Here is a 27,160-nt window from a genome sequence, read left to right on the forward strand (position 1 = left end):
CCATCTACATCATTTACAAAGAGTTATAAACAATACAGAATTGTTATAATAAATATATTAGCAAAAAATTGTACCATAATAGAAATGGACAATTGTCATGATACCTCTAAGGTGGTGTCAGCAGTCACATTCATAAGCGATGTCCAATTTTTTACAGTTCCAGTGAAAGTAGATTCTACCAAGAGCAAGGGCACAGTACGGTGACCTAGACCACATTCAAGCGTCACCTGCACAGACTTCACTTTAATACTAAAGGCCTCTAGCTTCTTTGAGCATTCTGTGTTCTGAAAGCATTCTGTAACCTCGTCAGCTGACTCCACCCCCAAAAACCAGTTATTGCAGCTTTGGGTTGTCCTTGTGTCCCAAATGTTCTCGTTTTCAACCACATTTTCTTTGCTTTCGTCCTCCTTGGGCTTTGGTTTCAAAACAGCCATGATGGTCAACACAGTATTGAGAATTATAGGCGAGATCTGGGAGAAAAGCAAAACATATGATTACTTTTTTTTTTTAAATTGGTGTTATCCCCTCTCAATATGTTATTTTATTCTAGCAACACTTATTTACCTTAATAATGACTTCTTCCACAGTAAGATTAGCATTCTGGCTACCAGATTCATCAGTTGTGCTTTCCAAATGCAGGGAACATGGCTGTACAACCTATGTAATCAAACATTTTACCAACGTTACATGTATTTCACTGGGGAAAGATAATGTACACAGGAATGGATGTTAACTCTAAACACAACAACAAATTCCATTCAAACAGTCCTAGAACATACATTTTGCATTTGGGAATGCTTTGTTTTAATGTGCTGCAAAATACAATATATTTGATTCAAATTATGATTACATTCAAAATTAAGATTAAAATATTGTGCTCAATAGTTTAATATATTTTGTGTTTCAAAGTTGTGTTTTTATTGTTATTTTGGCTTTAGAACAAGTGCAGATAAGACAAAGATGATCAATTGTACAAAAACTATATATTATAGAGATAATGCTGTAAAAATTTCAAGAACTGAAACACACACATACATACATATACTTCACAGTGTAGCATTCATTCAGTGCCGGTTCACACTTATGCGATGCGGAGACCCTGCAAATCCACTGCGGGTTACCCCATCGCACGGCAGTTCACACTGCCATATGCAAACTGCAGGGAGTGTCAATACATTGTTAATGACACCCCCATTTCTGCTCGCATATCTCACTGTGAACTGACAGTTCGGACATGAATTGTGTGACATGAAATGTGAACACCCACGCGATCTGATTCTGGTGTGGACCAAAAAAAGGATCCTGTGCGAGTTTATTCCGAGTTTAACTCAGTTGTACCTCTCCTGTTGTCTAAGGATATGAATGGTTAGCACTAGTTGTGTGTCCCTGTGAGCTGCATCTCTCCAGCTGTTTGACGATACCAATGCTGGATATTGTCAGCAGAAGTGATATAGCAGTAGTGATCTGTGGTTGTTCGCGCCGGACCCTTAAGCAATAGATGCATTACTTCCTCTGAATTAGATTGATTTTAGATATATGTGGGACGTCTCTTGTGGCAGATGGGAGTTGTTTCTTTTTGACAACTGTGTTCAGGTGCCTTATATATTATCTCTTTGAAGTTGGAACCCTGTCAGCCAACTATACTGAGCCATTATATATTCTGCAGCAGAGGGGCTACAGTGTACCAGCAATCCTGCATTGGTTCATTCATTGATTCCCCCCTCCTTTTGACATGGGCATACCAATTCCTTAGAGGTAGAGTAGGTGAAGCCATCTTGTGTTTCTATTAGGAGGTTCTGATGTTACTAATCACTGAGTAATCGGTTCTGAAGAAACTAATAAGTGAAACGCGTCAATGTTCTCTGTGATACTTTTTTGTAACTATTGTATTGAACCTCAGATTGAATTGGATGTTTTTATGTTGTTTTTTGCTATGTATAAACTTTGTTATAATAAACTTATTTTTAATTAATTGGAGTAAAAAGTTCCTTTCTGGTACCGCTATAATCCATCATGTCGGTTCTCCATTTCTGTAAAGTCTAGTAAGGATGAGGTACCCCCAAAGCCTTAATGTTCACTTCTCCATATATTAATATAAAAATAATAAACATGTCATACTTACCTGCTCTGTTGCAGTGGATTTGCAAAGGGCAGCCTGGATCCTCCCATTCTCAGGTCCCTCTTCTGTTATCCTGGCCCCTCCCTCCTGTTCAGTGCTCCCACAGCAAGCAGCTTGCTATGGGGGCACCCGAGCCAAGTCACAGTTCCCTGTGTCCATTCAGACACGGAGCCTCAACCCAGCCCTGCCACTAGAGCAGCACGATTAATCGATAAGAATCGTTATCGCAATTTTTTCCCCGTTGGGATCTTGACAAAGTATTTCCCAATTTTTTCTATGCAGAGAATTCTTTCTTTCTGCTCTGCTAAAGCCGACAGCCCTCAAAAGAAAGGAAAAAAACGGGCAGTCTGCCAAGAATCACAACATTCTTTAGCAGTGGAACTTAAGTAGAAACATTGTAACTACTTGTCCTTTAGATCAAAGGAATACACTATGGTGTGTAAATGAGGGAAATTTAACCACTTAAACACTAAACCTTTTTCTGAAATGTGTTGGTTTCAAGTGAAAATAATTTTTTTTGCTAGAAAATTACTTAGAACCCCCAAACATTATATATACCTTTTTTAGTAGCGACCCTAGAGAATAAAATGGTGGTTGTTGCAATATTTTATGCCACACTGTATTTGCGCAGCAGTTTTTTTTTGGGAAAAAATTACACTTTAATTAATTAAAAAAAAAAAACCAGTAAAGTTAGCCCAATTTTTTTTGTATAATGTGAAAGATTTTATGCCGTGAGAATTGTGATCTTTTTATTCTAAGCAAAAAAATTGTGATTCTCATTTTGGCCAGAATCGTGCAGCTCTACCTGCCACCTCTCATCCCTGATTGGCTAGCTGACTTTGACAGCAGCGGGAGCCAATTGGCGCCGCTGCTGTGTCTCAGCCAATCAGGAAGGAGAATCTCAGACAGCTGAGACACTAGTGGACATCGCTGGACAGAGAGGGATCGCAGGTAAGTATTAGGGGGGGCTGCTGCACAAGGAAGGCTTTTTATCTTAATGCATAGAATGCATTAGGATTAAAAGGCTTCTGTCTTTACAACCTTTTTAAGCTCAAACAGAGATAACAACAGTGGACATAATGAACATATTAGCTGATAGGCATCTTGCATCCAGGGTGTCCAACATTTTACAAACTTTTTTTATGATTATTAGTTAAAATACTAGGCAATTTTTTAATTATGAATCTGCAAGTTTGTTGGTTACTGTGGTTAAATCATATTGCCACATTTATTTTGAACCTTTCTAGTAGGGTCATACCTCTAGATTTTCTTGACATTGGGTGGCTATCTAGTCTTAATTGTTAATTCAATCCATGGACAATACCAAATCTGGATATACAGTTTTCACCAGCTGAACAAAAAAAAAAACAAAAAAAGAACGGATTCCCCAATCCACACAAGCAAAGTGGATAGAGGAATCCTCCCTGCTGTGACATAATATTCTGACAGCTTGGACTTTCAGAATACACTTTTCAGTGGCTGAAGCCTCTGACTGATGAAAGTTTTCCAGTTTAACAGAAGTCGACTGTTCAATCAAATTCTGTGGAACAGGTAGGCCACACACAGATCAAAATTCAGCCAATTTCTGCTGAACCAGTCAAATTTAGATCCGTCTCTATCCACCCTTATACACGGGTCGAATTTCAAACAAAGTTTTCGTTAGAAAATCAGAAATTTCATGTGTTTTGTGATCCGATGATGCCACCATTGATTTCGAAATTAGAACAAGCCTTCAATTTCACCTCATGTTGCTACAGAAAATAATTTTTGTTGCCGGGAATTTTCTTTTCTTGTGCTTATGCGCATTTCTTTTTCAATTATACTTCGCATACAATTCTCCCATCACTGAATAGAAAATCATTTGTTTTAAAAAAATTTCCAATTTGCCTAATCACTCATATTGGATGGTTGCACGAAAATCGGCCATTGCTGTGGCCCACTAATGGTGCAAAATTTGAACGAAAATTCTTAGATAACATTTTCGAAAGAAAATTATTTAGAAATTCAAACCATGTATGGCTTGCCCTAGTCCTTTTGAAGACAAGATACGTCAAGTTAAACAGTTAAGAGCAAGAAAATGTTCATACCGTAGTGATGTTATTGCCTCTCAGTTCTCTGAGAAATGGACAGGCTAGAACTTTGAATTCTTTCACAATACCAGTTACTTTTTTCTCTGCGTTCACATCAGAAAGCAAGAAATTGCCCTGGAAGGATACAGCTAAGGCAGGGGCATCTGCTTTTGTTAAGCTGGCCACAAATACTATTTCAGGATCCATGATCAATGCTTTCACTTTTAAGTTCGGGGAGGCTGCCTGTTCTAAAAAAAAAACAAAGTTTAAATTGCAAGATACAGAAAACATATACACGTACGCATATTTGCAGGGAACAAACTTAAGCAAGACAGATTGCTGTGAAGTTTAGCAGAGTACTATTTATTTGCCAAATTTGATAGAAATAAAATTAAAACATATGGCATATATGCATTTCGTCCACTAGTTTTATTAGGTTACGGGATAAAAAAATAAATCTTTTAAAGCCCTAATCTAACAAGTTTTTATAAAACAAAAAAAAAAAAAATTTACATAGGGAATGAGCCTACATAGTGCAGCAGTATGTGGTTGTTCACACGTGTTACATTGGCAGTCAGTGGAGAATTTAACAATACAGTGGCATTCAGTGCAGCAGTGGGTTGTTACAGTGAAAAAGAGGACTGCTGCAGTGGAGCAGTTCACAGATATAAGGTTCACTTAGTGGACAGGAGGAATTAGGTACAGTGGCAGTCAGTGGAGAATAGTGTGGATGCAGAAGCAGTCATTAGAAAAGTACAAGGGTGCAGTGGCTGCCTGTGGAGAGCATTGAGGAGGGTATGACAGAAGGCAGTATGGAAAAGTCAGGAATGCTGAAGGGTGCAAGAGGGAGCATCATGTGCAGGATAGGACTGCAAATGGCATAATGGTGGGCAGTATGTGCAGGAGAGAAGTGTGTATAGTATAAAAATGGGCAGTAAGTACAGAGGAGGAATGCAGAGAGTATAATAGTCCCAAAGTTTGGGGGAGGTATAGGGGAGAGAAAACTATGATAGCATACAAACTCATGTAGTGCAGGAGGGCAGGTTAGGATAGAAAGCATGCCTTTACTACCTGACTATTTTTGGAGACATCAGACGTCTATTAGGCCCCCTAATGCCTCCTCTGTGCCATCACATACAGACTGTGGACAGAGAGCCCCTGATATGAATCAGTGCCATCTCAGTGCACCAGAACACTAAATGTGAGAACCCAAAAGGGGTTTGTGACTGAGTGCTCAGTCTACACCTGTTTGTTGTGTCTTAAGCTGGCCATAGGTGACTCAGGGATTCTGCCATCCACAAAAGCAAGGTGGATGGAGGAATCTTCCTGCTGCACTAATGTACTCTGACAGCACGACTCCTCCGCTGTCAGAATACACAGATCAGTGCTGCAACCAAATGAACGAAAATGTACCAACAGTCCTGTTCGAGAGGAGTCAATCACTAGATCAACTACTCTCAAACAGGAACATCCATAGATGGACCAAAATCCAGCTGGTCCCTGCTGAACTGGCAGAATTTCAACCCCTCTTTGACGTCTTATGTATGCTGTCTGTCTGCTGTGAAAGAGTATGTGTGTGTTTGTGATTGAGTGAGTGTGTGGTCTGTGTGCTGTGACTAAGGGGATGATCTGTGTGACAGAGTTCTCTGACTGCCTTGTCTGTCTGTCTGTCTGTTGGTCTGTCTCTGTGTGTGCAATGACTGAGGGTGTGCTCAATCTGTGCGTGAGTAAAGCTAGCCATACATTGAGAAAGTTTTTACTTCAGCCTTCAGGGTGATAAAAAAAAATATAACAGCCTCCTCCATTGACATATCCCCCCTAATGTGCTGTTCTATTGTGACAGTTGCCACCTGTGGCTATCAGAATACTTGAACAGCGGCTGCATCTAATTGCAATCGCTGTTCAGCTGACAATTTTTCACCTTGCTCCTTTGATTGTTCAATTTCACATTTTATGCCATATTTAGTTTGTAACATGTAACAATGTTACTAAAGCAGCAGCCTCATACCACCCGATCCCCCAATGTGAGCTATCTGTGAATGAATGTACTACAAGTCCCGTCAGCGAGGCAGACGGTTTGTAGTTCTCAGTAAACTGAGGGTGTAAACTAAGCTGAACAGACAGTGCATGGAGCATGCTAAGAGATGTGCACGGTGCAGTGGCAGCCCTTTCCCCATAATAAGGAGCAGGGGTCACATAGGCAACACCATTCTGCTCTGCAGGGTCACATAGAGAACATCAGTTTATTCTCCATGGACCCTCAGCAGTAGGGCTGTAATTAATGATTATTTTCATAATCGATTAGTTGGCCTATTATTTTTCCCATTAATCGGATAATAACCTTAAAAAAGTGTGGTGTATAATTTAGTGAATATGTAAAGTTTAAAAAAAAGGCAATTTATTCTTAAATCTCTATATGCAGTGGTATATATAAATAACCAACTATATGGTTAGGGAGCAAAATCTCTAATCCACTCTGAGAAGAACAGACAGAAGAGACATACTGTATATACTATTAGATGTTGAATCTGGTAAATATCAGACTCAGATCAAATTTTTTATTTAAAGAAAAAAAAATAAATGAAAGACTCTTTTGCTTATTTTCAGACAGAACTGTAATTACGTATGACAGGTTCCCTTGTCATAGGTAGGTGGCTTGATAAAAGCTACCTGCGCCTGCTGTCACTCATGCTGGCGATACAAAAACAATGTCCTCCTTAAAAAAAAAAAATGTAATTTTAAGAACGTTCGTTCGATTTTCTATTCGTTAGTGGGGTCAAATGTTCATTTTCAACCGCAGTGATGGGAAAATTCAAAGGAGTAGAATAGAAAACTTCTTGGTCACAGGAATTTTCAGACAGTGTATGTGGTTTTCGTTCAGAAATTACATTTATTTGAAAACTTAAAGTGGATGTAAACCCAATTCATGAAATTTGACCTGGCACATTTATCTGTAGGGTTTTCTTATCTCTCTCCAAAGCACTGTGTCCCGTAGTGGTCTCTTGCTCCGTAGCTCTGTTATCAGCCAGATAAATTCTCACACGTTCCTTGAGACGGGAAATAGAAGTGTGTGTCGGGGGAGGTTGCTATAAATAGATTAGCACAGAGCTTGCCATCTAAAAGCAGAGCTCTGCACATTGAAGGGGTGTGTACCTTTCTTCCAATCAGCTGTCTTGGCTGCATGCCAATAATCCACTCCCAGTGCTAACCAGGAAGAGAAAAACTAACACGAAGAGCACTTTCTAAAGGATATACAGGCATATCCAATTTTTAAGTACACAATGGGACCAGAGCATGTTTGTAAAATGAAAATGTACTTATAGTAAAGCAATACCTTTTTTCACTTCTCAATGCATGTACTGCAGTGCAGTAGTCATTTACAGGCGTAACGGATTACCTAGGCAAGCTGGCCGACCCCAAAATTGGATATGTTGTAGTCCTGGGTCCCCTCTTGGTGCTCCCCAAGGTCCTTGTCCCCAGGGAGGATGGAGTGGTACCTGTCCCCAGGGGGGGGGGTAGGGTGGTCCTTGCCCCAGGGGAAGTGGGGTGGTCTCATTCACCATGACCATGGTGCAGGGTCAGGTTGATGTAGATTCTGTCCAGCATGGGGATGTGGAAAAAAATAATCAACGCTGATGTTTTGATGTATAAAATGACTTATGAAGCTAGGGGGCCTCTAAGAAGTTTCGAAAAGTATGGTTTCGGTGGGTTGACTCTGCTGATACCTTGGAAGGTGAGGGATAATACGGTTATTTTGGGGATATTAGTGGTCTTTTTACTCCAGGAAGTGAATAAGCAGAGGGCTGCCACTGAGTCTTCTGTTTGATGTTAAGAAGGCTTTCTAGTTTTGTCTCTATCCTTCTGAATCCTCTACCAAGGACAGACTTTCAGGGGGGAGGGCGGGAAGGGAGAAGTTACTGGTTAGAATATACAGGTCTGTTTTTTTGGTTACTGTTTAAAAAAAAAAGAAAAAGCACATATACTAAATAGATGATAAAGATGGAGATCTGATTAGCCTAGATATTGGTGCATTGAATATGTACGTTGTTATTGTTGGTCAAATGTCAGATGTAAATTTCTACTTTGATTTGGATGTCATTTTTCTATCTGCTGTATTGTATAAATAATGACTTTGTGCGCAATAAAAACTTTTGGAAAAAAAAAAAAAAAAGATTCTGTCCAGCATGGTCTGGCTTTGGCACTTGTGTCCACCTGGCTGTTGTAGTTCATGCGAAAGCATAGAGTGCTGCGGCCGGCTGCCCTCCCAGAACTTGTTTATTGTTGCTTCAGCTTCTTTCAGCAGCAGCAGCAGCACTGAGCACATGATCAGCATGGGAGGCTGCATCTCCACTCCACGGGGCTCTCTGAGGGAGAGCTCTGTGAAGGGGCAGGGCTGGGAGACAAGCCTGTGTTGTCCGTCGTTTCGTGAAGCTGGCTCTCATAGGCTGCACCAGAGTGCTAGAAGTTTGTCCAGCAGAAGTATGCACCGGAGGGCTCTGTGCAAAGAAGGGAATGTGGGTGACTCAAGGAGGTCCCAGAACTGGGGAGGACATTGGACTGAGCGGCAATTTATGGGGCAGGACAGAGGGGCCAGCCAAGGACGTTGGTGGAAAATGTGAGACTGAATAATGGCTGCCTAATTGCTGGTGCCTGCCCTGAGCGGAGCGGTGTCTGACAGTGCACCCTGCTCGTTAGGACATGTGGGCCTGGTGTCACCCGGGTGAGGGCCGCACCCCCACAGCGACGCCACTGTCCGTACTCGTGAGTAAAGTGAGTGTCTGTAAAGCAGAATATGCCTATATACAGATGAAGACAGCAGATATACATGTAAAACGTATGTAGGGAGATTTGTTTCACCTCTGTGTATCTGAGGCTGTTCACTTCACTGGGTATATGTAAAGGTTTACAGCCCCTTTAATGTTAAAAGTAAGTGAAAATTTCAAAAAACTGACATTTTTTCATTCAGTGAATGTACAAAGATTTTTCCTATAAATATTCTCATCCGAAAATCGGTACGTGTATGGCCAGCATAAGGCTCGGTTCACACCTCTGCAGTTTGCTTTTGTGCTTTTTTGTTTCGATTTGCGTTCTGCATTATTTTATGCTTTTTTTGGCCAGTTTGTTGTTGGATGGATTAAAAAAACGCAAATCACAGTAAAACGCAAGACATGCTTTTCTGCAGCTTCTTCACTGAAGTCTATTGAATCAAAAAAGTAAATAAAACACCGTTTTGCATTGAAAAATGTCCTTGACCCTTTCCAAATACGTAGCGGCTGAAAAAAGCATAGATGTGAACGTGTCCCAAGGAAACCATGTTAAATGAACTGTAGTAGGTTTCTGCAAAAAGCACCAAAAAACACATAGGTGTGAACCAGGCCTAAGACGTTCAGTAGCAGCAACAGCATGCTTATTTTGTATGACCTGTCACAATAGGGTTAAAAAAGCTCATATTAGCCCTTTATAGTATAAAAAGAGCAGATAATCGCTACAATATTTCAATATTTATACTGTGAAACAGTGAAATTATATATATATATATATATATATATATATATATATATAATAAAATAAATACACCCAGAAGTAGGATATATGGGCATTTTAACCAGGAGTCAGACGTGAAGCTATATGAGGGGTGGAAGGGAGATATAAATACTTTATATTAAAGTAGTACTAAAAGCTAAGACTTTTTTTTTCATGGATATGGTCATTTTAAATATACTGTAATTCACAATACTAGTAAAAGTTTACCTTAAAGGTATTTGTAATGCCTTATATTACCTCCAATCTATCAGCCTCCACCTTCTCTGGGTTCAGATGCTGATCTTCCCTGCACAGAGTCTTTAAAGTGATTTTTAAAAAAAAACAAACCGGTATACTTACCTGCTCTGTGTAATGGTCTTGCACAGAGCAGCCCTGATCCTCCTCTTCCGGGGTCCCCCACCGACGCTTCTGGCTCCTCCTGCCTTCAGAGTGCCCCAATAGCAAGCTGCAAAATAGAGTATAGAGTGCCCCTATAGCAAGGTAAAAAAAAAAAAAAACTTCTGCCTTCAGAAATACATTACTTCCTGCTCGGGACTACAAGTCCCATGAGGCATTGCTCCTGACACATTCACATGTTCTCAGGCATTTACTGACATGTATGGATGGTGTACTGAGTTGTATATGTGCTGCACTGTGTCTTCTGACATGTATAGAGACAGGTTCTTCTCTGCAGCATGCTGGCAGAGGCAGGCTTTTCTACTCAGGACATGGCTGCTTTCTATAGAAAACAAGATATAAAGTACACCATTGATTAAGTTTTTTTTTAGCTGATTTAAATGGAAATTAATGGAAAGCCATTACACTGTATATCAGTAATGGCTTTTCATTTTGTAAATGTTGCACACATAATATTCTAAGATATTAACCAGAGTAAAATTAGCAAAGTCAATCGAAGTGTCTATTCTTAGTCTGTTTGTCTTTTGTATTACTAATTTCCTTAGCAATAAAACAATGTATGCAAAAGGTGCATGAATCAACAGGAGGATTTACTAAAACCTGTCTATGTACACTACATAACAATCTGCTTTTCTCAGACATTTATGAAATGATAAGCCTAATATATTAAGTGGAAGAAAAGCATAACACAAATTATTCTTAAAAACGTTCCCTCCCCTCACCTCTGACCTATCCTGCATACCCTATATAAAAGAAGATCTGTGTACCCATCTATTTTTAATCCTGTCTGGTCACATGATCCTGCAGCTCCGGCTCCCTGCGGCAGGGAGAGGATGGAGCACTGATAACGGCTCGGCCCTGGAAACCTATAGGTGACATTGCGGCTCCCAGAACTCACAGTGCTCTCTGGACGTGGCTAGGAAAAAAAAAAAATACAGATTCTTTTTACACAGGGTATGCAGGATAGGTAGGAGGAGGGGGGAGGGAAGGTCTTTAAGAACAGTTAGTTCTGCAACACTGGCCATCCATGGTAAAGCTGGGTATACACGTATCGAAATTTGGACAGTTCACCAGGCAACAGAAGCCCATCGTTAGACTGGCTTCTGTTGAACAGTCTTGCTGGAAAATCAACATTCGACCAGCTGCTGTGGCCAATGGCTGCAATGTTGATCTGTGTATTCTGACAGGGGGAGGCGGAATAGAGCCTGCACTGTTAAAATACAATAGCGCAGCAGGGAGAGATCCCTGAATCCACATTATTTGCGTTGATGTGAGAATCTGTGGAAGGTTTTTTTTTCATTCAACTGGCTGGTCGAATGATAAAAACTGTGTGTGTACACTCAGCTTAAAGGACAAGCTTGACAGACCTCCCATATTGTAAAGGAAACAACAGAAAAGAGCAGACCTTAAAAATATTGTAAAAGGTAAAAGTAAAAAAAAAAAAAAACAAAAAAACAAAAAAATCTCTATACTTAACTGCTTCCATTGCACAGAGCACCCGCGAACCTCCTCTTGTCGGGTCCTCCACCGGCACTCCCGGCCCCTCCTCTGTCCAGTGCCCCCATGGGAAGCTGCTTTACATGGAGGCTCCTGAGCCCTGCTGCATTCATTGACACAGACAGCGAGACTCGGCCTTATACCCCGCTCCCTCATTACTGGCTTTGATTGACAGCAGCGGGAGCCAATGGCCCCAGCAAAGTCAGTGAAACCCAGAAGTGAGGGGAGAGAAGAACTGCAGATATGCACAGTGTTGGATCGAATGAGGGCTCAGGTAAGTAAAAGGGGGGGGACGACGCAGATGCCTAAATATTTTTTACCTTAATGAAAGGAATGCATTAAGGTTAAAAAGGTTTAGGCTTTAGACCCACTTTATATTAAAACTTTTTTATCATGGTTGCAGAATATCCTAAAAGGTCTTTCTCGGTCGCAAGCTTTGCCCGTGAGCAATACAATGAATGATCACAGTGGAAAAAATATTATTTGATCCCCTGCAGATTTTGTAAGTTTGCCCACTTACAAAGAAAAGAAGGGTCTAGAATTTTTATCATAGGTGTATTTTAAATGATTGAGACAGAATACCAACCAAAAATCCAGAAAAAAAAAAACACATGATACAAATGTTAATAATTGAGTTGCAGTTCAGTGAGTAAAATAAGTACCGTATGTTTCGGCGTATAACACGCACCTTCATTTTAAGAAGGGGTTAAAAAACGTAAATTTTAAATAAAAAAAACTTTGAAGCAAAATAAGTGTCAGTGCCCATCAATGCAGCCTTATCAGTGTCAATCTGCAGCCGCACCAGTGCCCATCAAGGCATCCTGATCAGTGCCCATCTGTAGCCTCACGTCAGATTACTGCTGCCTCGGAGGGGACGGGGAGTAGGGCAGGGCGAGCGCCGTCAGATTACATACAGCGAGGATCTCCTGTATACTCGGCGGCCTCTTTAATACGAAGCCCCACCTCCTATGATAGACAGAACACTGGTCCAATGTCGGTCCAGGAGACAGAACTACATATTACAGCTACTGCTGAGTAAACAGGAGATTCTCGTTCTATGTTATCTTGCGGCGCTCATCCCGCAATCCCCCGACCACCGTCTCCTCCGAGGCAGCCAAAATGTAAGTATCGGCGTATAGCACACATACTATTTGCACCTGATTTTCACGGTGAAAAGTTCAAGTTAGAAATACTGGTAACTTGTTTTCCAGAAGTTATTCAGCACAGCACCTGAGAGAGTGGCTCCTCCCACTTGCCAACAGGAAACACACCTTCCACCGAACTTTAAAAGGTGGCTCCTTCCCACATGTTGCCAGTATTAGTAGAGAACCTCCGGCCCAAGCTGGAACACATAATCATAATATAGTTAGTCACAGCATATAAAAATAATAGGGCGGGTTGTTGCTGTCCTGAAAGACTCCTGGAAAACAAGTTACCGGTAAGTCTAACTTGAATTTTCCCTAAACATCTTTCAGGACAGCACCTGAGAGGATAAACGAGACTTACCAACTAGGGAGGGACCACAGCCTGCAGGACCTTTCTGCCAAAAGCCTGATCACCTGCTGACAGAAGATCCAGACTGTAATGACGAACAAACGTTAAATAACTTGACCACGTAGCCGCCTTACAAATTTGATCTGGGGTGGCACCAGCTTTTTCTGCCCATGTAGTGGCTTGAGCCCTTGTAGAGTGTGCTTGAATTCCCAGCGGGGGAGATGAGAGTAGGCTATCAAAATAGCTGATATAAGCCATCTAGCAATTGACCCCTTTGATGCTTGGTGGCCCTTTTTGTTTCCAGAAAAAAGAACAAATAAAGAGTCTGAGGACCTGAAATCTTTTGTTACTTCCAGGTAATGTAATAGGGTTTCGTCTCACATACAGGTTGTGAATCTGACCTTACTTTTCTCCTAAAGGGTTTGAACAAAAAGTTGTCAGGATGATCTTCTGTGACTGATTCTGAACTGTCGCTACTTTTGGAAAAAAAACCTGGATCTGTTTTAAAGTACAATCGTATCTGGATAAATGGACAAAAAAGGTTCTAGAAATACAGCTTTGAACGTCAATTTTATTTAAAGAGACTGCTTGTTGTGGTTTAAACGGTTCCTTTGTGAGGGCTTGCAGAACCACTGAGAGATCCCATTTGGGAAAATGCTTAGCCGGAGCTGGTCTAGATCTGGTAAGTGCCTTGAAAAATCTTGTTTGTTTCTGAAGGAATTGGTCTCTCCAGGAAAACCCCCAATGTGGCCACTTGCACTTTAAGAGTGCTGACTGCAAGACCCTTGTCTGCACCATTTTGTAAAAATTCTAATACTGAGACAATGTCTTCCGCAGCTCTATTTGCTGAACACCACCAAGAATATTAGACCTTCCACACCTTGGCGTAAATAGCTCTAGTTACTTTCTTCCTACTGGAAAGTGAAGTGGTTATTAAAGGTTGTGACAAACCCTTGTACCTTAACAGCTGTTCCTCAGATACCAGGCAGTGAGGCTTAACCTGGCTACATCTGGGTAATGCACTGGGACTTTAAGTAAATCCTGTCAGAGAGAAAGCTGCCAAAAGGGTTTGACTGCCATTTGCAGAATGGTAGAAAACCAAGCTCTCTTTGGCCATAATGGAGTAATCAGGATTACCGCCACTCTTTCCTTCTGTATCTTTCTCAATACTAGCGGAATCAGCTGGAATGGGGGAAAGGAGTACCCCAGGTGAAAAGTCCAAGGGTGTGCCAAGGCGTCGATCCCCTGAGAACCGTCGTCTCTGTGGAGGGAAAAGAATTGCGGGAGCTGTGATCACCAGAACATGGCTCAGTTCAAACTCAGTTCAAATTGAAATGGTCAGACAGCTATCTTAAATACCTAGGGACTTACATCCCGAGCGACCTGACACGCACCTTTGAACTAAATTTCCCACTCCGGTTAACCAGAACAAGAACGCTGCTCGAGGAATGGAACAAGGGACTTCACTCTTGGTTCGGCAGGTGCAATCTCATTAAAATGTGCATTCTCCCGAAGTTCCTATACCTGTTACAAGCACTGCTGGTTAAGATCGCACCCTTATATTTTAAACAAGTACATGCACTGTTCACTAAATTTATCTGGTCGCACAAGAAACCACGACTGCGCAGACAGTACCTAACACTGCCAAAACAATACGAAGGACTAGCCCTTCCAGACCTAAAAAAACTATCATCTACCAGTACACTTAGGGAGAATTATTGATTGGAAACGACATGAAAAGACCAAATTGTGGACGCAGCTAGAACGCGCCCAGGTTAGGGTTTCACTAAAGGGGGCTATATGGTGCTATGACCAACTTCATCAGGCTATATCACACCCTATCATACGCGCCATGCTTCGCGTAAACTCGACAATGATAAATACAACCTTCCTGACCACCAGACATTCCCCCCTACTCCCAATCCTAGGTAACCCTGCATTTATTCCTGGATTCGACCGATCGGAATACAAGACGCTCTTGGCATCAGGTAAAGACTGCGCTCTACATTTCCTAGACGGTGAGCAATGGCCCTCCATCCAGTCCTTGACGAGCAACACAGGCCCTTCCAACTTCCATTTTGGAAGGCAATACGGTTGCACCATTTCTTACACTCAATCCCAGACCCAGTTCAATTCAAATGCAATCTAAAGACATTTGAGGACTATTGTAGAGACGAAGGAGCTTTACCCCAAGTATTATCAAAACTGTACACCTTGCTTAACACCCCACCGAAACAACCGGATTTGCTGTACCTGCGGAAATGGGAAACCGACCTACAGTGCACTTTCACAAACACACAAAAGATCCTCAGGTTCTCCTTAAAATCGTCCATTTGTACAAAAATGCAAGAAACTAACTATAAGATCTTAACGACTCTTTGTACATCTTGCGGCATGTATGCGTTCCTTGATCATCCGATCGAGGGTGAATACTGCTGTGCAAAATGTAAAATTGTTTCCCTGGAAGCCCAGGTTCTGAATCTGGGGAAGCAACTGTCAGCACTGAGAAAACCCTCCATACTAAAGGAGAGCCAGGAACATACATGGCAGGTGCCGGAAGGGGCCAGCACAGAGGTGGGTGGAGACAAAGAGGTGCAGGCACTAGCAAAGAGTAGATGGGTAACAGTCAGGAAGGGTAGAGGGAGAAGTGAGCTGAGGGACTCTCCTAGCTGACAGGGGAAGAACTCCTCCAGTGAGAGTGGGGGGGGAAGCGAAGGGAAAGGAAAGACAGATTCTGGTGGTAGGGGACTCAATTCTTAGAAGGACAGAGAGGGCAATCTGTAACAAAAACCTGAAGCGCCGAACAGTATGTTGTCTACCGGGCGCTCGGGTTCGGCACATCACGGATCTGGTGGACAGATTACTGGGAGGGGCTGGGGAAGACCCAGCTGTCATGGTGCATGTTGGCACCAATGACAAAGTCAGAGGCAGATGGAGTGTCCTAAAGAACGATTTTAGGGACTTAGGAGCTAAATTGAGGAAAAGGACCTCCAAGGAAGTATTCTCAGGAATACTACCGGTACATCGAGCCACACCAGAAAGGCAGAGGGAGATTAGGGAAGTAAACAAGTGGCTGAAGAGCTGGTGTAGTAAGGAGGGGTTTGGGTTCCTGGAGGACTGGGCCGACTTCTCAGTCGATACCCGGTACTATAGAAGGGACGAACTGCACCTAAATGAGGAGGGTGCAGGTCAGCTGGGAATGAAGATGGCTAAAAAGTTAGAGGGGTTTTTAAACTAGGTGATGGGGGGGAGGGTCCAGAGATAGAGATAGTCAGCACGGAACATATTCCAGAGGGCAGTATTGGGGCATTAATGGTAGGTTGACCAAAGCACAAAAACCCAAGGTAAGTATAGTAGAAAGTCCTAGTTGTAATAGTAATAGTAGTAATCTCATAACACCCAATACGAGGACAATATGCGACCGGTCTAAACTACGTGGCATGTTCACCAATGCCAAGAGCATGGCGGACAAGATGGGTGAACTAGAGATACTGTTGTACGAGGAGGATTTGGATTTTCTGGGAATTTCAGAGACCTAGTTCAACGTTCTTATGATTGGCTGGCAAACATTGAAGGGTATACCCTTTACCGCAAGGATAGAGAGGGTAAAAAAGGGGGAGGGGTATGCCTATATACCAAGAATAATGTACAAGTGAATGTGAGAGATACCATCACTAAGGGAGCTAGGGAGGAGGTGGAATCCTTATGGGTAGAGCTCCAAAGGGATGAAGCCAAGGGGAAAATAATACTGGGAGTATGCTATAGGCCCCCTAACCTGAGGGAGGAAGTGGAGACAGATCTCCTATCACAAATTGGATTAGCTGCAAGGATGGGAAGTGTTATCATAATGGGGGATTTTAATTATCCAGACAAAGACTGGGCAGAGGGAACCGCGCATTCATTTAAGGCTCGCCAGTTCCTTAATGTCTTGCAGGACAATTTTATGGGTCAGATGGTAGACGCACCAACTAGAAATAAAGCATTACTGGATCTGCTGATTACCAACAATACAGACCTGATCACGGATGTGGAAATACAGGGCAATTTAGGTAACAGCGATCACAGGTCAATTAGTTTCAGTATAAATCACACAAATAGATAACATAAAGGGAATACAAAGACACTGAATTTCAAAAGAGCCAACTTCCCTAAACTACGAACCTTGAAAGAAGGTATAAATTGGGATAAAATCTTATGAACAAAGAATACAGAGGAGAGATGGGTTTTGCTTTAAGAGCATATTAAATAAGGGCATTAGCCAATGCATCCCATTGGGTAATAAATTTAAGAGAGTGAACAAAAGTCCTGGATGGCTTAACTCCAATGTAAAAATGCATATAAAAGCAAAGGAGAAGGCCTTCAAAAAATACAAGGTTGAGGGATCAGCATTCAGACTTTATAAAGAATGCAACAAGAAATGTAAGGGTGCAAAAAGGATGGCTAAGATAGAACATGAAAGACACATAGCGGAGGAGAGCAAAAAAAATCCCAAGAAATTCTATGTACGTATGTAAACCGTAAAAAAGGAAGGACAGACCATATTGGCCCCATAAAGAATGAGGAAGGACATCTGGTTACAAAGGATGGGGAGATGGCGAAGGTATTGAATTTATTCTTCTCCTCAGTCTTCACGAGGGAATCGGGGGGCTTCAGTAACCAAAACTGCAGTGTTTATCCTCATGACACATCACAGGAAGCACCTCCATGGTTAACAGAGGACAGAATTAAAATTAGACTTGAGAAACGTAACATTAATAAATCACTGGGACCAGATGGCTTGCATCCGAGGGTACTTAGGGAAGTCAGTCAAGTGATTGCCAGACCGTTGTCCCTAATTTTTACAGACAGTCTACTGACTGGAATGGTACCAGCTGATTGGAGAAAAGCCAATATAGCACCAATATTTAAAAAGGGCCCAAAATACATCCCTTGGAATTACAGACCAGTTAGCCTAACATCAACAGTATGTAAACTCTTGGAGGGGATGATATGGGACTATATACAAGATTTTAGTAATGAGAACGGTATCATTAGCAGTAATCAGCATGGATTCATTGTTAGGGAAATAATTCGCCGTCTCAGACCGTCCTCGGGCATCAAGGTAATATTTATTGCATATGCAAGAGAAATGAATAGCATTACATGTTCATGCTGTCATCGTCATTTCTGAAGAGAATACTGTCTTTTTTATAAGCCCTGGACACCCCCCTTTCCTGTCTTAAAATGCCCAGTATAATTTCTCTAACATCTCCCCCCTTTTATACTCATAATGTCAATAATTCAAATATCCAGGTTTTTTTATTTTTTTTCCAGGTATTATCATTTAGACAGATAAGTACTTAGCGAGAGTTGTAAATTCATCATCAGGTTCCGAGTATAGTTCCGTGTCGCTCTGGAGGAGCATAGTTTTTGTTAAAGATGTGTCAATCAGTCTTTGAAGAATTCCCCTAATACAGGGAATGCAGCAACTTCCTCACAATGTAAGAACTGCGGCTGCCATGACAATAGAGATAAGCAAACTTTTTGCAAGATCACCCCATTTACCAAACCATTTTTCGAAAAGTCCTGTCAGGGGGTTCTCTACACCAGAGTTCTCAGCTAATTCTTCGGATAGCATTTGTAGGCCTTGTAAGGCTTTGGTGATACTTCCATCAGGTGCCGTATTGTTTGGAATAAAAGTGCAGCAGAAGGTGCCGAACATTTTGCATACCCCGCCCCTTTCTGCCAGCAACATATCTAACGCTATACGGTTCTGCCACGCTGTCAAAGAGGTGGCGTCCAATTGTGCTGCTATGCCTTTGATAGCATCTCTGGTGTAATTCACAAACCTCTGCTGGTTGTAGTAGATGTAGTTTATCCAGTCAACCTTCTTGTTGGGCTGGACTCATATGAAGAGTGAGGTGAGTCCTGCCGTTATTTGATTCTGCGCTTTAAATTCATCTGGAACTCCTCGTGGAACACCTATTTCGTCTATATACACCCGGTTGTCAAATGAACCTTGTGGTGTTTCTCGCTTAATTCGTTTAAAAAGTATTTACCTGGTAGTTTCATTGATTCATCACTTATAGGAACTATATAAAAGGGAAGCAGCAATCGGGTAAGGGCACAACTACCCACCCATCTAGGTGGTAGTCTGGGCCTTAGTCTCTTATCTCCACACAAACAACAAACATCAGCCAATTGCTGTTTTTGTTCCTGAAACCATTTTAGTTGGTACTTAATGTCTGTAGTAAGGGTTGTAGTTGCACAGTATTCAGGGGATAGGGTGCCAACATTTGTACCATTACTGTCATTGTTAGAGAAACAAGTAAAATTTCCTGGTAATGCTTGTACTGATGGGGGTATACTTTGCATTTTAGTCTTAGAGTAGCTCTTTTTCTCATTTACACATTCTGACCCAGAAATATTTTATGAAAACATTCTTATTATACAAGTCAAGTCTATTTCCTCTTCAGGGAGAGGAACGGTGGCTAGTTGTGGAATATAATAAGGTTTACAATACAACATTTCATACGGTGTTAGTCCTTTAGCAGTAGGGGTAATTCTTATACTCAACAATGCCATTGGCAAACACTAAACCCATTTATTTTTCCCTGTTTCCTCCAACAATTTTCTTAGTTTACTCTTTAAGGTACCATTGTGTCTCTCCACTGTGCCCACAGATTGTGGGTAGTAGACACAGTGGTTTTTTTAGGTCAATATTGTACCATTTACCAATTTGTTGTATTGTTCGGTTTACAAAATGGGAGCCGTTGTCACTGTAAATCACAGAGGGAATCCCATGAAATGGAATCACCTCTTTAATAAGTACTTTGGCTACTGACTGCCCATTTGGGTGTGTCATAGGAAAAGCTTTCACCCACTTTATAAACAACAATAATCATAAAATCCATGCATATCGTGTGAAAGGGATAAGAGGGTTGTGGGAAATGACCTCTTAAGGGTCTTAGAGCACCTTGAGCATGGTATCTGGTACAAAGCGGACATGTGAGGCAAAAATTTCTAGAGTCGTTCGTAAACCCATATGTTGTGAACACCTTGTTGCTCACCTGCACCATCCCTCCTTTTGAGATATGGCCTTGCCCATGGCTCAATAATGCAGCATATCTAAACAGTGATGTAGGTAAGATGGGTTTACCTTCTGTACTTGTGTATATACCATTGACCAGCATTGCCTCTTTAGATAACCACTTTTGTTTTTCACCTGCCGGTGATGTTTTCTGTATTTCTGATAACCATGTTTTATCAATAGCTTTCCGTACCTCACCATTTTCTTGGGGACCTGTATAGTATATGTGTGTTTTTTGCGGTCCTGTAGCAGCTTCCCTTGCGGTCTTTGTCTGTTAGTGCATTCCCTAGAGTAATTGGATCTGTTCCCTTTCTGTGTGCTGTACATTTACAAATAGCCACTTGTGTTGGTTTCTGTACATTTTCTAGAAGGGCCAGGATAAGATCTCTATGTGAGATTGGTTTACCTGTGGACGTAATCATACCCCTATTTTTCCATTGTTGGGCAAATATGTGTATAGTAGAAAAAGCGATATTGACTGTCTGTATAAATATTTATTTTCTTCCCTTCCCCTAGACTACAGGCCCTGGATAGGGCAATAATTTCAGCTTGTTGTGTAGAGTAGGAACTGGGAAGGGGTCTGGCTTCAACGACCTGGTCATGTGTTACTATAGCGTATGCCGTTTGATGTACCCCTTTATCATCCTTTTTACAAGACCTATCAACACAAAAGGTAATGTCAGCATCTAGAAAGGGAACATCCGTGAGATCCTTCCTTACAATCTACAATCTGATAAAAGGTTTTACTGTAATTGGTTAAGGCTAAACATATAGGAACCCACAATGAGGTGCTTTACCTTCGTAAATGCATCCTCTGCTTGCACATTCCACTGAATGGAATCTTTTGCAGCCATTAGTAAACCATAGATGAGATCAGAAAGAGGCTCCACCTCCGTAGCATAATTTGCTATTCATGTTCTACAGACATTTGCCATGCCAAGAAATGACATCATTTCTTTTTTGGTATGTGATTTGGGGACTTGAAGGATGGCCTCTTTTCGGATCTCATGCAAAAGTCTACCTTCTTGAGATAAAATGTAACCCAGGTATATCACCTTTTCTTTCCACAGTTGTAATTTGTCTTTGCTAACCTTTTGACCTTGGTCTGCAAGGAAATGCATCAGAACCATGGTAATTTTACATACATTTCTACCAGAATGTCATCCACATACAAGAGAATTTAACTCACACTGTGAGGTACAAACCGAGACAAATTATTGGACATTCTTTGTGAGAAGGTAGTTGGACTTTCACAATATCCCTGGGATAACCTAGTGTATGTGTACCTTTTTTTTTTTTTTTTCCGTGTACATAAATGCAACCCAGAACTGACTGTCTTTGTGTAAGGGAACGGAAAAGAAGGATTACGGTTATCGATAACATAAAATACCTTGTTCTCTGGGTGGAGCTCGTTCAGGAGGACATGCATGTCTGGGACCACCGGGCCCTTCGGTAATACGGCCCTATTGACTGCCTGAAAATCCTGCACGAGTTTCCACCCATCTTTCTCTCCCTTATGCTTCCTATACCTCTGAATCCCTCTGGATTTTAGTTTCTCATCTGTCAGTTGGACCCAGTTCGTGATAAATTCTCCTAGCTCATGCCATAATACCTTGGGATTCTGGGTGACCGAGACACAAGGTACAGTATCCTGCCTGTATATTTGCAGAATAGGCTGTGGTAGGAGACAAGTAGCCACGCTATTTCCTTCCTTATCACAGTCCAGGCATTTTAAGAGAACTTCAGTGTTAGTGAGACTCATTAACTGTTTCTCATAGGACTTATCGGGCCCAGAGGTCTTTCTGTAATACATGGTGCAATAGAGGTTTGTCTGGACCTTATACCTTTTCCTCACAGACTCTTCGTCAATTATTTCTGTCAGGGTTTTGGGTATATTTAATCCCTCATTCTGCAAATTCCAGGCTGTACCAGTATCAGGGCTCATTATCCACGGCTGTGATTTGTTTTTCACACAGCCGATGGGCTCTGAGACCTCCCTCCACTGGTACGACAGAAATATCAAGAGCGTGCAACATGTCTCTACCCAACAAATTAACAGGACATTTAGTCAAAATGACAATTTTACACTGATCCTTTTTACCTGTCTGTGGCTCTTCCACAGTAAGGCCTTCAGACATGACCTCCTGGTGCATCAACCCATTTTACCTTTTTCATATCCAGGGGGTGTATTAAGGTCCTACAAGCCCCAGTATCACAGAGAAATGTTAGCCATCTACCCTTCACAACCAAGATTATTTCTGACTTGACTTTAGCATGCAAACAAGTTTGAACAGTGCACACATCCAAAATTTCAGATTCTTTCTCATCATTTTCTTCTGTATCTCTCTCTCTGCAGACATACCAACATCTTCTAGTCATGCTTCTTCCTCTCTGTTTGACCTACATTCTTTTGCCAAATGACCTCTTACCTCACAGGAAACACTCCCCTCTCTTCTTTTTCCCCTCATAGTCCTGAATGCGGGGCCTTGTTCAGGTGTTTCCCATCCTTCTGTTCTCCTTCTCAATGACATACACATCATTACCTTCACCTACCATAAACACTTTCCCTTTCTTTACTCTCTTTTTTGATTGAAAGTGCCGCTCAGCATGCCTCGCATACTCAATCAGCTCCTGAAGTCTGCAGATCCTATGATTGATCATGTGTTTGGTAACAAACTTGATATAGGGGCAAGCAGCCCCTTCAAGATTGCACCCTTTAGCTGTTGCTCATATGGGCTATCGTTTACTTGATTTACTGGGACTTCTATTCCTGAGTGATTATTGAAAATCTCCCTCATCCTAACAATGAAATTGTCCACTGTTTCCTCTTCTCCCTGTACACACTGATTTATAATGGACCAGTCGGCTCGACATATCCATCTATTCTCTATCCTTGTTATAAGCGCATTTCTCCTGTTTTCTAGTGCTGCATTATCATGAGGCAACACAACTCCCCAATTGTTTAATCCACTCCAATCTCCCACTACATGATGCCAGTCGGGACCCAGGATCTGTCTGATGACCTGCTCTATTTCCCTCCCATTAAGATGATAGTTAGCAATCATTCCCATGATACCATCCCTGATTTGAGCTATGTTAACCTTGGGATGTGGTACCCCTTCAGTAGTATTTTTAACATCCTCAGGGGTCCAGGGGCGATATACCATCATAGTGTTGGGGACTACTATACTTCCTACATTTTGTCCTGCCCTAGGGTTGGTTACTTCAATTAGTGAAAATTCTTCCTCTCCACATTCTGTCTGTTCCCCAACTGAGGGGGATATCAATTGGTTCACCAGGTCCCCGAAAAATGTTGTAACAGTTGCTGTAAAGGGGGTCCCTTGTGGACTCCTCTGGACAGCAAGAGTCATCTTGAGAGGGGTTTAGCTGCAGCCATAGGAGAATCGGTTGCATCTGCGGGTGACCCAGGTGACCACGGGGGAACAACAAACAGTGGAGAGTCAGGTTGCATTTGGTTTGTTACGTTTTGTTCAGTCAATACTTGCTGAACTAAACTTCAGAGGACGGTCATATTATTGTCCTCCTCTTTGTTCAAAAACATAGTCTTTTTATGGTTTTCTGAATTTAACCTATGGTTAGCCTCCTCAAGCCATTTCTTTGCCTGGGGAAGGCCTAATTTCTTCTGTTTTCTTATTTTCGTGCCGGCATCATTTTTAAGCTTTCTACACAGTATTACACAATAATCCTTATTTAAAAATGCATCAAAATCATACTTTGTATGATATTAGAACATTTTGTGTTATGTGGATTTCACCTCGGTGCTTCCATTCTGCTTGGGGGGCTGCAGTTCCTTGTTAATACTGATCCTAAGCGCAGAATATTTGATTTTTAAAATCATACTTTGTTTTCAAACATTTTAGGAAATGTCACATTCTCTTTGTCTAGACTACACATATACTTAACATCTTTATTCATACCAACAGATTTTCCATGGATCATACCTACTTTGTTTATCGTGCACACGGAGCTCTTTTTTTGTTAACGTCTTCTCACAATGACACAACACACGCACACAGTATCTTATGACTTGCAATCACTCATAGACTTTCTAGTCATGATATATCACTTCTAGATTACTGATCTTGTGTATTGCTAAAACACTGGTGTCTTAGAGAATTACAGAATTACAAGGAGACAGAGTTCTCCTGACTGTTCTTTCATCGTTACTTCACTAACTTGTAGAGAGCATTTACAGAATTACAAGGAGACTGAATTCTCCCGACTGTTCTTTCATCCTATCAAAACATTTAATAATTCAGTCCTTGATCCAAGGGTATTTATGTGCCTGCTCAGGATTAATACAACATATGAGGCTGGCATGAACACTGCGGTCCGCCAAATGTCCTCTGTTTGTTACCTGGAAATCTATCAGGCCACACCCTTGTATCAACGGAGGGGGTTCTTTATCTGGAAGTATTTTTGATCCAAGGGTATTTATATGCCTGGAAAGCTATCAGGCCACACCCTTGTATCAACAGGGGGTTCTTTAGGTTTTGATCTAGGAGTATTTATGTGTCCCCAAGGGATTTTCTGCAGTTTACAAGGCTGTCTGGATCTAAGATCCAATTGACAAATTTTCTTTTATCTGCACCTGGATATTAGTATGGGACCATACCCCTATATCAAATGACAATTAACCAGAAGAAACAAACAAAAACACACAAGAGAGAACACCCGCAGTGCTCGACTGCCGCCAGGTCGCCCTGAGCGAGTCTTCCCAAAACGCGGGCTAGTCACTAGGTCTGCCCATCCAGGATGGCCACAGACGGATCTATACGGGGAATACGTGACCACTTATTTCCCCTCAACAAGAGTAAAGCAGATAGGACAGAAACAGATAAACATTCGATCAATTTCTATATTGTATGTATGTATTCAAATTCCTTATTCATCAAATTACTAATCAAGTCTAACACAAAAAGGTTAATAATAAAATAAAAATCTTACCTTGTCCCGAGAGCGGTCTCTTGTGCTGATCCGGTAAGTCGCTGCCCAGGAGGCACTAGTTCAGCGGACCGGCCTCTTTTTAACGTCTAATTTAAGACGGAGGACTTACAGTTTTGTCGTACGGTCATCGGTCACTGAGTTGGCCAGTGCGTCTCGGGGGAATTGGACTCCCGGCTCTTCGAAGGACCAAATTGTTAGGGAAATAATTCACCGTCCTAGACCGTCCTCGAGCATCAAGGTAATATTTATTGCATATGCAAGAGAAATGAATAGCATTACATGTTCATGCTGTCATCGTAATTTCTGAAGAGAATACTGTGGTACATGTCTTTTTTATAAGCCCTGGACACCCCCCCTTTCCTGTCTTAAAATGCCCAGTCTCATGTATTTTCAACTTTATTCTGGACGCAACAGGAAAGGTGGAAGTGTCTGTTACAGACTGTTATCTTCATCTAACAATGGTTACAGGATACTGACTTGAAACCTCCCCAAGTCAACACAAAAATACAGGATATATGCAAAACTGCAGATCTAGGCATATTATATTTAGAGGTCGACCGATATATCGGCCGGCCGATATATCGGCCGATATTTGGCGTTTTTTACTTAATCGGCATCGGCCGATTGTGCTGATAAAAAAGGCCGATTGTAACTTCAGCCGTGACTTGCAAATGACTTCTGTAATAGAAGTTAATGCAAGTTTCCTGAGGTTATCTGTGGAGAGGATTCTCTCCTCCTCTGGGCAGCCTGCCAAGTCTGATAAGAAGATACATTGTATCTTTCAGGTTCTTTTTATCAATAGACTGAACTCCATGTGTAGAAGTTCTCAGTTTAACCATTTAAACACTAAATCTTTTCTGACACTTGTTGCTTACAAGTAAAAATCCTGTATTTTCTGCTAGAAAATCACTTAGAACCCCCAAACATTATATACATTTTTTTTAACAGAGACCCTAGGGAATAAAATGGTGGTTGTTGCAATATTTTATGTCACACGGTATTTGCGCAGCGGTCTTTCAAACGCAATTTAAAAAAAATACAGTAATGAATTAAAAAAAAACCTAAGCAGTAAAGTTAGCCCATTTTTTTTCCTCCAAAAGTTTTGATTACCTGTTTTTGTGTATTTAATATTTAAGATAGTTTTTTTTTTTTTTGTTTTCTAAATTATACATACAAGTGAACTGATTGGAGGTTTGTTTTGTTTAATGTTTAAATGAAAAAAAATTTTGTATTACTTAAGGCTGCTTTCACACTGGAGCGGGCATGCGTTGATGGTAAAACGCTGCTAGTTTTAGCGGCGCTTTACCGTCATTTTAGAGGCGCTATTCGGCTGCTAGCGGGGCGCTTATAACCCAGCTAGCGGCCGAGGAAGGGGTTAAATGCGCCCCTCAAGCGCCGCTGCCAAAACGCTTTGCAGGCGCTTCGGCAGCCCTGCGCATTCATTTCAATGGGCAGGAGTGGTGGAGGAGTGGTATACACCGCTCCAAAGATGCCGTTTGCAGGACTTTTTTTTACAACCTGCCAGCGCATCGCCTCAGTGTGAAAGCACTCGGGATATCACACTGAGACTGTAGGGAAGCCGTTTTACAGGCACTTTACAGGCGCTATTTTTAGCCCAAAAGCGCCTGAAAAACGCCCCAGTGTGAAAGGGGTCTAACTGTTAGATTTTATGAGATGAAGGGAAAAAAAAAAAAATCAGCCAAATATATCGGCCCAAAAAAATCGGCATCACATATCGGCCATCGGCCACCGCGATTTCTAAATATCGGCATCGGCCAGAGAAAAACCCATATCGGTCAACCTCTAATTATATTGCTGAGTCTATATATTGCTGACTCCATATTATCACTAGTCTATAGTTTATTTCTAAGCCATGATAAACAAAATGGCGTCTTTCATAACTGACATTTAAAGTATAATTTCTCTAACATTCATGAAGAATTGTTCTTGCCAAACCAATCTACTAACCTTCTATGAGGAGGTGAGTTGCCAGCTAGATAAAGG

At 41.5% G+C, this 27,160-nt stretch overlaps 1 protein-coding gene across 1 annotated transcript in view; it reads right to left on the reverse strand.

The window, feature by feature from the left end:
* Nucleotides 1-27,160, reverse strand: part of VPS13C (vacuolar protein sorting 13 homolog C) — a 548,274-nt gene that overhangs the window by 140,313 nt on the left and 380,801 nt on the right. The window contains exons 54-56 of the mRNA XM_073619118.1: nucleotides 4,207-4,436; nucleotides 565-657; nucleotides 105-470 (exon numbers count right to left, since the gene is read on the reverse strand). Of these exons, the coding sequence (XP_073475219.1) occupies nucleotides 105-470; nucleotides 565-657; nucleotides 4,207-4,436 (689 nt within the window). The remainder of the gene's footprint in view (nucleotides 1-104; nucleotides 471-564; nucleotides 658-4,206; nucleotides 4,437-27,160) is intronic.

This window comes from Aquarana catesbeiana, linkage group LG03 (assembly GCF_042186555.1).
Source record: "Aquarana catesbeiana isolate 2022-GZ linkage group LG03, ASM4218655v1, whole genome shotgun sequence".
In the NCBI taxonomy this organism is placed as follows: Eukaryota; Metazoa; Chordata; class Amphibia; order Anura; family Ranidae; genus Aquarana; species Aquarana catesbeiana.